This window comes from Ruditapes philippinarum, unplaced genomic scaffold, assembly GCF_026571515.1.
Source record: "Ruditapes philippinarum isolate M1 unplaced genomic scaffold, ASM2657151v2 ctg6491_1_1_1_1, whole genome shotgun sequence".
NCBI classification, from domain to species: domain Eukaryota; kingdom Metazoa; phylum Mollusca; class Bivalvia; order Venerida; family Veneridae; genus Ruditapes; species Ruditapes philippinarum.
In genome coordinates, this window is record NW_026859688.1 from 53,587 (window position 1) to 66,420 (window position 12,834).

General features: G+C 33.7%; 1 protein-coding gene across 1 annotated transcript; it reads left to right on the forward strand.

Moving 5' to 3' along the window:
* Positions 1 to 689: 689 nt before the first annotated feature.
* Positions 690 to 12,583, forward strand: LOC132757514 (gem-associated protein 2-like). Its single transcript, XM_060748818.1, has 5 exons — positions 690 to 838; positions 3,954 to 4,222; positions 7,729 to 7,823; positions 9,611 to 9,721; positions 11,933 to 12,583. Exons 1-5 carry the CDS (start codon positions 690 to 692, stop codon positions 12,029 to 12,031), a joined length of 723 nt encoding a protein of 240 aa, XP_060604801.1. The 3' UTR covers positions 12,032 to 12,583.
* Positions 12,584 to 12,834: the final 251 nt, after the last annotated feature.

Genomic DNA, 12,834 nt, shown 5'->3' on the forward strand with positions numbered 1-12,834 from the left:
ATGACAAGCAAAAATGTAATGTAATAGTTATTTAACAATCATAAAGACCTTTAACTAGGAAGAGAACTAACGGAAATTTGTACAAGCATAAATCTACCATAATGGATACAAGCGGGCATCCATAGATAAACTAGACATTTAGAGAATTATCTTGATTTACAAAGGAGAAAGAAGGATTAAAAAATACTGATACGATCTATTTGAAAAAAGAAGAAGAATAGAAATAACTATTAGCAAAATCTGGTAACAAAGTAGGAAGATAAAGCGAGTGTGCTTAATTAAGTTAAGTGGCTAGATGCTATAGATTACGCGAGAGGAGTGACTCAATGAGACATAGGATGAAGATTATGAGGATGTTAAAGTGTGAAAGTCCCATCAAGATAGCAGGAATCAAGAGAGAGTGATAAAGCAAGGGCTCTGCATCCTGTTAGCTAAAAAGAATAAATGTAATTTTACAGTGATGAGAAAGTGTGTGGCCAATGTATGTTGTCAAATCAGAGGATATAGATGAAATAATGTAAAGAGAACAGTGCACAGAGTAAGAATAAACTGAGAATGAAAAGTCATGAGAGGAAAGACCCTAATTGGGGATAATATCCAACTGATACAAAGATTCGTAGAGCCAAGGTACTAGCATGTCATATACTATTTTAGAAAGAGGTTAAAAGTGAAGGCGAAGATAGACTACTATGAATCTTTTGTCGGGCTCATCGAAGCAGTTGGAGCACTTCTATAAGAAGTATGATGGTGAGGAGGTCAGGGGTATTCCTACCGCCCCTGAGCGGGTCCTGACAAGGGTTAGGCTGGAGAATCGGGTGCGGAGCTCAAGAGAGACAGGGTTGGGCGTTCCGCGGCACCTGGTTGGTTAAGTTTTCGAATACCAGCGCAGGACCATTGCAGTAGTGATCAGAGGTGTAGGTTAGTATACGAAGTATTGATGGTGCGTTGTGAGAAACGGTTAACGCATAACATTAGGGTTCGACCCATATAACCCGGATCGGCAAAAGATCTAGCAGTACAAGAGTAACGTACAGCCTACGTTGTAGCATGATATATATGAGACCTAAGAAAAAGTATGAGCACTATATGAGCTTAAAGAAAATGTATGGTGAAGCATTGGTAACGGTGTTTCTGTACCACCCTCACTTTATTTCCCCAAAACCATGGAGACAAACAGAAAAGGAATATTAACTTATAAAAACTGAACATTAACAGTAGGAATAATGTAAACATGCTACGAAGGTCCTACATCAACAGACAAAGAATTGACCATTACCACGTCGTACAAGAGTTAAACTTTAGCAGAAACTATGCCCGACCTTAAGACCTAATAAGAATGTACAAGGTAAAAAAGTAGAAAAGTAAAGAGAAAATAAATAAAGAAATACAAAACGCATACAAAAAACGACGTGATATAACAAATAAAAACGAAAGACAGAAGAATAAAACAGAATACATAAATGATCAGATTGCCTATAAACAAAAAGATAAAGTAGCTATAAATTATAACAACGAAAAAAATAATCATAAAAAAAGAATGGAATAAACATATTAAGATAAAAAATAAAAATAACAAAAAAGAAAAGATAAAAAAAAAAAGAACTGAAAAACAAATAGATAAAAATAGAATTAAAACATGAACATAAGACTGACTAAAGAATACATTGATAATGGTGGTAAATCCACTAGTTGACCATCTTATAACTTTAGAATATTAAGCTGAAACTTTATAGCAGTATTATGGTCGCAATACTTATCCGCACAATCTGTAACCAAGACGAAAGATAACGCCTGCAAGGAATTATGTTTAAAATTAAGGCTTTATCGGAAACTTAGGCAATTCTTAGAGATAAGTTTTAGACCAGGTCCCACTTTTTGAACTGAACTTGTTGTGAAGAAATGTTAAATTTATGAAAGCTTGGAATACTATAGTTACAATTCTATGAGATTTCAAAACCAACCATGTCAGCGAGAGAAGGTAATTCTGTCCCAAAGAGATATATAATTTGAATGATATGACCTTAGCTTTCAATGTTGGTATTATAGGCAAGCACGTAAAAAAACTAAAAAATTCTAAATGAAAGTTTCCATTCCAAGACCATGTGTCACTATTACGCATTAAATAAATTATGTAAAATAAATAAAGATTCTTCAAAGCGTAAAAATAATCTTAAAATGCAATACAGATGGCCATTGCTTACAAACTTTAAAAAAATTAACAAGTAAGAATTTCTGTAATTGAACCTTGATTTACAATACAGGCAAAAAAATTTTTTTAGGACAAAGCGAAATAAAACAAGATCCTAACAGAAAAGCGCAAGCATAGAATCTAACGGAACAGCTACATTGTATGAAGACGGAAAGACATATAATCGATACTAGTTACTGACTACGTATTCCTTTGACCTACAGTCTTCATATTTGGCATGGAGGTTAGTCATGATTAGTAGATGACCCCTATTGATTTTGAGGTCACTTGGTCAAAGGTCGAAGGTCACACGGGCCTTGACTTCAAAAAGCTTGTCCGCCCAATAACTTATGATTCCTTTGGCCCTTAGTCTTCATATTTGGCATGGAGGTTGGTCATGATTAGTAGATGACCCCTATTGATTTTGAGGTCACCAGGTTAAAGGTCAAGGTCACAGGGGCCTTGACTTCAAAAAGCTTGTCCGCCCAATAACTTAAGATTCCTTTGACCCTTAGTCTTCATATTTGGCATGGAGGTTAGTCATGATTAGTAGATGACCTGTAATGATTTTGAGGTCACCAAGTCAAAGGTTAAGGTCACAGGGGCCTTGACTTCAAAAAGCTTGTTCGCCCAATAACTTAAGATTCCTTTGAACCGTAGTCTTCATATTTGGCATTGAGTTTATTCATGATTAGTAGATGACCCCTATTGACTTTGAGGTCAAAGGTCAAGGTCACAGGGGCCTTGACTTCAAAAAGCTTGTCCGCCCAATAACTTAAGATTCCTTTGACCCATAGTCTTCATATTTGGCATTGAGGTTAGTCATGATTAGTAGATGACCCCTATTGACTTTGAGGTCACCAGGTCAAAGGTCAAGGTCACAGGGGCCTTGACTTCAAAAAGCTTGTCCGCCCAATTACTTAAGATTCCTTTGACCCACAGTCTTCATATTTGGCATGGAGGTTAGTCATGATTAGTAGTTGACTTTGAGGTCACCAGGTCAAAGGTCAAGGTCACAGGGGCCATGACTTCTAAAAGCTTGTCCGCCCAATAACTTAAGATTCCTTAGCCCACAGTCTTCATATTTGGCATAGAGGTTAATCATGATTAGTAGATGACCCCTATTGACTTTGAGGTCACCAGGTCAAAGGTCACAGGGACTTTGACTTCAAAAAGTTTGTCTGCCCAATAACTTTAGATTCCTTCGACCCACAGTCTTCATATTTGGCATGGATGTTGATCATGACTATAAGGTGACCCCTATTGATTTTGAGGTCACTGGGTCAAAGGTCAAGGTCACAGGGACCTTGACAAAAAAAAGCTTTTCTTCTCAATTGCTAATGAATGTCCTGTCCACAATGTATTGATTTTGACATTTTCACATTTGAAGCATGTAGAATACATAACTTAGCAATGCACTGGCTTAGTAACCTCAGATTTGGCAGGGAGGTTGTCCTTGAGCTCTAAATGGCCACTGTTGATTCTGACAAAGTGGTATGCGGGGGTATTCACGCCATGATAGTGGCAGTTCTAGTTTTCCCAATTTAGATAAAAGCTGAAGACTTATTATTGAATTTGCAATGTTGAAAAATAATATATTGCTCCATGATCGTTTTTGTTGTGGATGCCAATAGTGGTTCAGCTGCACCAAGATTTTGGTTCACCACTTCGCTGATATTTTATCCACTGAAAAGCCAGAAACTTGTTTGACATGAAATAAATAAGCTTGATATTGTAATAAAAATGCCTTCATATGTCTTTGTAGAGGAATAGATAAAACAGAATATATATTACGAAAATATCTTATAAATTTTCAGCCACATGCTAATGATGTAGAGGCTTGGTGTAGATTGTGTTTTGGTCGATTAAGACCCCCAGCAAGGCTTGGACAAGACCCGTCTAAAATAAAATCTGATTTAAATACTAGTGAGAATGAGACTGATATAAAGATGGATTCTGACAGGGAGACAACTGATACTGACAGACCAGAAAGTTCTACAACATTTCCCTCCCATGAGGGGATTTTACCTCTAGGTTTGTCTTTAATTCTCTTCAAACCTTTCAAAGATTGATAACTCTTTGGTTTTTGATTATGAAACATAAAAAAGGTATCTCATTTGCATATAAAATCTAAACAACAGTCTATTTCTTGTCTAATTTCAAGAACATGTAATCAGATATTCAACATTGTAGTTAGTTTTCAGCGAACTTTGCTTGTAGTTATCCATATACCGTGTCATTTGCTCTAATAAAATATTACTCATTTATGTATAGGTTAGTTCATGATTGAAAAAGGGAGACAAAAAACTGATATTAATTTTTTCATAAATCAGTATAAAAAGAAGTAAATAAGATGATTAGAAATAAAAATCAGCAAATAGATTTTTATATATAATTAGGATCATCATGTGTTTATTATTATTTATGTATCATTTTATTCATTGACATTTAAAGTATTATCTAATACTACTTTTAAATTAGAAAAAAAGAAAAACACCACATGAACCTTAAGATTATAATGAATTATTTTGTGTAGGCACAAACTTATTACTTTTCAAATCATTTCATGAGTTTTTTTATGATTCTTGATTTGTGGATGTAATATTAATGCATTTTTAGCTCAACTATTCAAAGAGTAGTGAGCTTTTCTTACTAACACAGTGTTGGCATTGGTGTCAGTGTGGGCATTGTGTCAGAGTTAACATTGGTATCAGTGTCAGCATTTTTGTGTCAGTGTTGGCATTGTGGAAGTGTTGGCATTGAAATCAGTTTTGACATTGGCATCAGTGTTGGAATTGACATCAGTGTTGGCATTGACATCAGTGTTGGCATTGGCATCAGTGTTTTCATTCATGTCAGTGTTTGCATTGATGTTAGTGTTTGCATTGGCATCAGTGTTGCCATTGACATCAAGGTTTGCATTGAAAAATTTATCTCTTTCTTTGTGATTTTTAACTGGAGCTCATTTCATAAGGCCCATAAATTTGACTTGGATTTTGACTTGATTATAGATCTTTGTGAACTAAGAACATTTTTGGTTTAGGTTCTGCATGCAGCAATACTCTGTCAAAAAAACTACTGATGTATTCTTTTGAAACTTGATTTATGTTTACAAAATTACAATATAAGTTCACTATTCAAGGCCCATAACTCTGGCATTGATTTTTGAATGAAATATTGCCCAATGTGAACATATGAAATTCATGGGCAAGTATCCAAGAGTGTACTTTTTTAATGAAATTTTCCTGTTTGTTAAATCCTACATTATCCAGGCTCTTATTGAACTATCAAGCACTGAGAAAGGTGAAGTGTGCTGGCCTTTTAACAGTTCTTGTTTCATTTCTTCTAAATGCCAGTGTGTAACCAAGTAATCAGGAAGAGATTTATAAAGTCAAGAAATATTAATACTATTTTTGAAATATTATTAATCTTGGTTAAAATGTTTAATAAGCTGACATTTTATTAAACTAAGTGCATAATGGATAAATTTACATGTATAAGCCATTATATTTTTAACAAAATAATATTTAAATCCTCAACAGGAAATGTTGTCATTGGTAACAATCAGCATCAAATGCCAGAAATGAGAATAATGGTTCTTATATATGATATCATTTGTTGTTTAATTATTGTATATATATTTTTGCACTGAAAACCTTGGTAAGCAATGAAATATGTACAGAACAATTTCAGTTTTTTTGTAGGGTCAGAAGGAAATAGGTTTTTTTTAAAATCAACAAGATATAATCTGTAGTAATATAATTATAAGATGTTGCTTTGATGTTGTTAGATTATAGGCAAAGCATCACTCTCCCAATATGTTAATGAAATTGTCTTAGTGCATTTACTTCATAATTTTGGTTTGGTCTTTATTAACTTTAACTGGCAGTAAACCTTAAACGATACATATACATAGATCTGTTATTTTCTATTACAATCATAAAACCTGTTTGTTGAAAAATCAATTATGACCTTGATCTTTATTGGACCACCACCATCATGATGAAATTATTGAAATTTGTTTAAATTGTCATAACTTTGTTATTAGCTCGACTATTCGATAAGAATAAGTAGAGCTATTGCAGTCACCCGAGCGTCGGCGTCGACGTAACCACTTATGTTAAAGTTTTTGTAATAGTTCAAATATTTTCAAAGTCCATAGACATATGGCTTTGAAACTTTGCACATTTGTTCACCATCATGACCCCAACCTGTAGACAGGAGGAGGTAACTCTATCAAGCATTTTGACAGAATTATGCCCCTTTTTCGACTTAGAATTTACATTAAAGTTTTTGTAATAGTTCAAATATTTTCAAAGTCCATTGACATATGGCTTTGAAACTTTGCACACTTGTTCACCATCATGACCCCAACCTGTAGACAGGAGGAGGTAACTCTATCAAGCATTTTGACAGAATTATGCCCCTTTTTCGACATAGAATTTACGTTAAAGTTTTTGTAATAGTTCAAATATTTTCAAAGTCCATTGACATATGGCTTTGAAACTTTGCACACTTGTTCACCATCATGACCCCAACCTGTAGACAGGAGGAGGTAACTCTATCAAGCATTTTGACAGAATTATGCCCCTTTTTCGACTTAGAATTTACGTTAAAGTTTTTGTAATAGTTCAAATATTTTCAAAGTCCATTGACATATGGCTTTGAAACTTTGCACACTTATTCAACATCATGACCCCAACCTGTAAACAGGAGGAGGTAACTCTATCAAGCATTTTGACAGAATTATGCCCCTTTTTCGACTTAGAATTTACGTTAAAGTTTTTGTAATAGTTCAAATATTTTCAAAGTCCATTGACATATGGCTTTGAAACTTTGCACACTTGTTCACCATCATGACCCCAACCTGTAAACAGGAGGAGGTAACTCTATCAAGCATTTTGACAGAATAATGCCCCTTTTTCGACTTAGAATTTACGTTAAAGTTTTTGTAATAGTTCAAATATTTTCAAAGTCCATTGACATATGGCTTTGAAACTTTGCACACTTGTTCACAATCATGACCCCAACCTGTAAACAGGAGGAGGTAACTCTATCAAGCATTTTGACAGAATTATGCCCTTTTTTCGACTTAGAATTTACGTTAAAGTTTTTGTAATAGTTCAAATATTTTCAAAAACCATTGACATATGGCTTTGAAACTTTGCACACTTGTTCACCATCATGACCCCAACCTGTAAACAGGAGGAGGGAACTCTATCAAGCATTTTTTTTACTATCAAGCACTAAGAATAGTCGAGCGTTGCTGTCCTACCGACAGCTCTTGTTTATATATGGATTTAATTCAAACTTGCACAAAAGAACACATATGACAAAACAATCTGGTTGAATTATTCTGTATGACCTTGAATTGACCTTGAAATTCAAGGTCATATTGTAGAAATTTTCTTAAATTGTCACAACTTTCTTATTTATTACAATGAATGGAAAGCTTCTCTGTATTGTTACTCAAACTAAACAAATACAGAGATTTGTTATATCCTATTACAATTTCACATAAACATGTATTTTGATTTCAGTTAGTGTAATGGTGGCCATGGATCAGCCGACAGTGTTAAAAGTTTTAGAGTATCACTTAAATTGGTTTGAAGCCACAGGATTTACAGAAAGACAGGTAAAATATGTTTTTTATTGTCTGATTTTTTTCCCTGAAAAGAATAAAAGTATTGCTACAGTCATGTCGTCTTTTCCCAATGTCGGTGCCAGTGCCGTTATAACTGTGCTATTTATTTATGTATTTGATTCATACTTGGACAAAAGAACATGTTTGACAAAACTGACATGTTGAATTATTCTGATATAACCTTGACCTTTAATTGACCTTGACCTCAAAGGTTAAATTATTGAAATTTGCCTAAAATGTCATAACTTTGTTATTAATTTATGGATTTGATTAATTCAAATTGTTGTATAGTTTATAAAATATGTTTTTTCCTTTGTTAAGATGGAAATAGTCTTTACTTGTATTTTTGTCTGCGTATGATGTTATCATTGGCTCATACCTTACCAGATTGGATATACAATTATATTACCCTTCCAGATTTTTTCCGCCTTTTTGATTGGATATTGATCACCAGAAAGAAATTGATATAACCGAGCCAGACGGGTAATATACACACTAAATTTCCCCGTTGGGTACCCAACGTTGTAAACAACATGCGCTGAGGTGATGCGCGTACGGTTCGATTTTACGCGGTGTAAATTCCGATTTAAAAGCACTTTTTAACTGTCAAATGATAAATATTTACCAAAGTAGAGTAATGATACATATTACCATAATTATCGAAAACAAATATGACCTTGTGAAAGCTTGACATTAATTACAAAAAAAGTGCGTTCAATAGACTACTCCTTTTCTCTTGTTTACATTCGTTAGGTACGAGAAAATGCGTCATGTATTTATGTGACGTCATGTTGTGACGAAGAGGTACCCTAAAGGGAATCTTATTTCGACGTTTCATTTGAAACAGCAATAATTTTTTTAAAAAATCGTCTAAACTCGGCAGGGGAAGGGTAATAAAATTATTATTTTGGTTTTGGAGTGATATATGTGGATATATTACCTGCCAAGATAAAATATCACCCTCGCCTGACGGCTCGGGTGATATAAAATCTTAACAGGTAATATATCCACATATATCACTTCATAACCAAAATAACATATAACATATTAAAGTGAAAAACTACTGTATATTCTACCGTATTTTCACATTGAGATTAATCTCTGTGAATGCTAGTTATAAAGATATCATTTTAAGAATCAGACTAGCAAAAACATAATCAGTTTAATATGACACTGTGTAATGTTGCCATATTTTTATATTCTGAATAAGCACATCAAAATTTCTGATATTGAAATCCCTGAATCTTTAGGACAAGTTTACATTCTAAGATGTACAGGTCTGTAAAATAAATATTAAAATGAAAATTTCTTTACAATGAATGGAAAGCTTCAAACACTACGGCTTTAACAGTGGTTCAGATATTCTTCTAGTTTTTGCCACAATTAATTATAAAACTGTTTGTTTGGTACTTAAATTCTGATTTTAACATGTTTTTGTCATATCTCGGCAGTAAGTCCAGCAAACCCACTTTCCTGGATAACAAACCAATAGTTAACAAATTTTCTTCAGGTGACTAAATACTTATCCCACATAATTTAAGAATCAGGGCTGAGAAACAAATAAACATTAGACACATTGTTCTTGATTAATTGTCACAGAAAAATATGGCTTCACACTAGGATGGAACCAGCCACCCTAGGATTACAAATCCAATGCTCTCCTATTGAACTTAGCAGGCAGACTAAAATAAAATATGTTTGAACTGACTGTAATGATAGTAAAATATACAAACAGTTAATGATTAAAAGAAGTAATATAACAATTTTTTTATTTGTAGGGTTATTGGTTTTATGCATTATTAGTAAGTCTAGATAAACCATTAATACCAGATGCCTGCTCCTTGTTACGAGGTCTAGCTAGAGCTTGTTCAAGATTACGTGCATCTCTGGTAAGTATAAAACCCTAAGTCTTCTGTTTAACATGTGTACAAAGCTACAAATAGCTTTTTTGATGAATAGTGATAGTGCTGACTTATCATTTGGACAAATAGCTATAGTGCTAACATGTCCTCTCTCCAATGTCTTGATACACATTTAAATCACTGTTACCAAAAATTTGCTTTGTTAGTTTGTAGTAGAACCAGTTAGTAATATGTTATTATGCTCCCCGAAAAAATTTCGGGGGAGCATTTAGTCGCCGCCTTGTCCGTCCATCCGTCTTTCCGTCCGTCCGTCCCCTTTTCTTGTCCGGGACATAACTTTGAAACAACAAGAGGTATCAACATGAAACTTTGTAGGTACATAGATCTCATTGAGTAGGTGTGCAGTGCACAAGAACCGTAACTCTGCCTTGCCTAATTTTTGAATTATCCCCCTTTGTTTATTTTACACTTTGAACTTTGTCCGGGACATAACTCTAAAAGTATAAGAGGTATCAACATGAAACTTTGTAGGTAGATAGATCTCATTGAGTAGATGTGCAGTGCACAAGAACCGTAACTCTGCCTTGCCTAATTTTTGAATTACCCCCCTTTGTTTATTTTACACTTTGAAATTTGTCCGGGACATAACTCTAAAACTATAAGAGGTATCAACATGAAACTTTGTAGGTAGATAGATCTCATTGAGTAGGTGTGCAGTGCACAAGAACTGTAACTCTGCCTTGCCTATTTTTTGAATTATCCCCCTTTGTTTTTTTTACACTTTGAAATTTGTCCTGGGCATAACTCTAAAAGTATAAGAGGTATCAACATGAAACTTTGTAGGTAGATAGATCTCATTGAGTATGTGTGCAGTGCACAAGAACCTTAACTCTACCTTGCCTAATTTTTGAATTATTCCCCTTTGTTTATTTTTACACTTTGAACTTTGTCTGGGACATAACTCTTAATGTATAAGAGATATCAACATGAAACTTTAAAGGTAGATAGATCTCATTGAGTAAGTTTGCAGTGCACAAGAACTGTAACACTGTCTTGCCTACTTTTGGAGTTATTGCCCTTTGTTCATTTTGACACTTTGAACTTTGTCTGGGACATTACTCTAAAATTATAAGAGATATCAACATGAAACTTTGTAGATAGATAGGTCTCATTGGGTGGAAGTGCAGTGCTTAAGAATCATTACTCTGCCTTGCCTTATTTTGAAGAAATTGCCCTTTGTTTATTTTTACTTTTTGACTTTTGTCCTGGACATTACTTTAAAACTATTAGAGATATCAACATGAAACTTTGTAGATAGCTAGATATAATTGTATAGAACTGCAATGCTTAAAGAACCTAAACAAAGCCTGGTCTAATTTTGGAGTTATTGCCCTTCGTTCATTTTTACACTTTGACTTTTACCCGGGACATAACTCTGATATCATCAGGAAACTTTATAGATAGATAGATCTCATTGAATAGAAGTGCAGTGCAAAAAAACATTACTCCGCTTTGCCTAATTTTGGAGTTTTTGCCCTATGTTCATTTTTTTTATACTTTCCTGTGTCCAGAACTTCTCGGGGAGCATCACCCGGTTCAACCGGTTCTTGTAATTATAACTATGGATGTACTCACAGTAACCTGCCATGTGTTCTATATCAAACTGTTACTGTACTTCCAACTCCTTCCTATGTCATTTGAAATGGTGATTAAAGCTGAGTTCTTTAACTCCTAGCCTGAATGAAGCAACAGATTCTATGCATGCGGTCAGTCCACATCAAGATCACCTTTCACATCTTTCCCAACTGATCATAGTCTGTACTGCAAGCTATACAGTCAGAACACGTTTTGATATTGTCCCTAATAATGATAAATGGTTCTGTCAATATTGAAAGATGGACAAGTCCATATAGATTATATATAGCATTATAAGGGTTCAGAAGTATTGTCATTAACCAGATTATATCAGAAAATGTCATGAAGGTGACAAACCTTGTGAAGTTAATTAGGAATACATTGATTTAGATTTAATTAATTTCCATAATTTTAGAAAATTTGGCATATCTTATTTCAGATTAAATTCTTTTCAATCATAATTTAAAGTGTATAATTTTATCTTGAAATTGGCCAATGATTAGAAACCTAGATATTTGATACATATCATCATTTGCTATATACATATTGTTATAGTTTTGATACAAATTGTCTGTAACAAACTGCAATTACATTTATTTTCAGGAGAGCATAGATGACCCAAGACTTACACCATTAAACTTATTCATATGTTTAATATCAAGATACTTTGACCAATCAGATTTGATGGATCGTGTCACATGACAATACTGCAGGGATGTTAAACTATCAGTGTTCTTCAGTAATGTTCCAGATATGTTAGATAAGTCAGGTCTTGTGAACTGTATCAAATAAATGATTACATGTGGACAGTACCATCATCTAAGAAAACAAATTTGTATAGACAAGCAGTGTGATAAAAGTTACCAAATGAAAGTATTCTTCTATTTTGAGTACAGCAGTTTGAGAAATAGTTTGAGCAATAGTGGGGCTATCCTATTCATTCAGTGCCTTGTGCATTTTTGTGGAGCTTGATTGCATAACATTTAGTTAAGGTTCTTGGTGCAATATAATGTCTCATATACATAAGTTATATATATGAATACACGCATATGTGTTTACGATGGATCATAATTTAGATTAAATTCTCGAATTCTACCTGTCCAGCTGGTGTAAACATGCATACAAGGATGATGAAAAGTGCATTACAAAGAACCCCAAATTCTGTTCCTATAACTGCGGAAGTTATTCACTGGTAGCTTCTCACATGCCATTTATATTATTGCTGTATTTTTACTTGATTTACTTTTGTTTAAACTAAGATTCCTTGTTAAGGTTTTTCATGCAAAAGGGAATGCGCTGTTCACGACAAGTCTTGTTATTATAAACAAATATAGAATGTAAATATAATTACTATATAAAGTATTTAAAGAGCTGTCCTCTACATATTTCAGTTTTCACATTTTACATTCAAATTTTACACAAAAGCTTAGTTTGCTATATCTTTTTATTACGAAGGATTTCAAAAACACCTGGGCAGTAGTTTTAAATTAACAAGATGTTTTTTT

Excerpts from the sequence above, each read along its gene's own strand:
- LOC132757514 (XM_060748818.1), top strand. The coding sequence starts at position 690 with ATGAATCTTTTGTCGGGCTCATCGAAGCAGTTGGAGCACTTCTATAAG. Across the intron at positions 839-3,953 it reads CGGAGCTCAAGAGAGACAGG|AGGAATAGATAAAACAGAAT; the intron begins GTTGGGCGTTCC and ends ATGTCTTTGTAG. Across the intron at positions 9,722-11,932 it reads CAAGATTACGTGCATCTCTG|GAGAGCATAGATGACCCAAG; the intron begins GTAAGTATAAAA and ends ATTTATTTTCAG.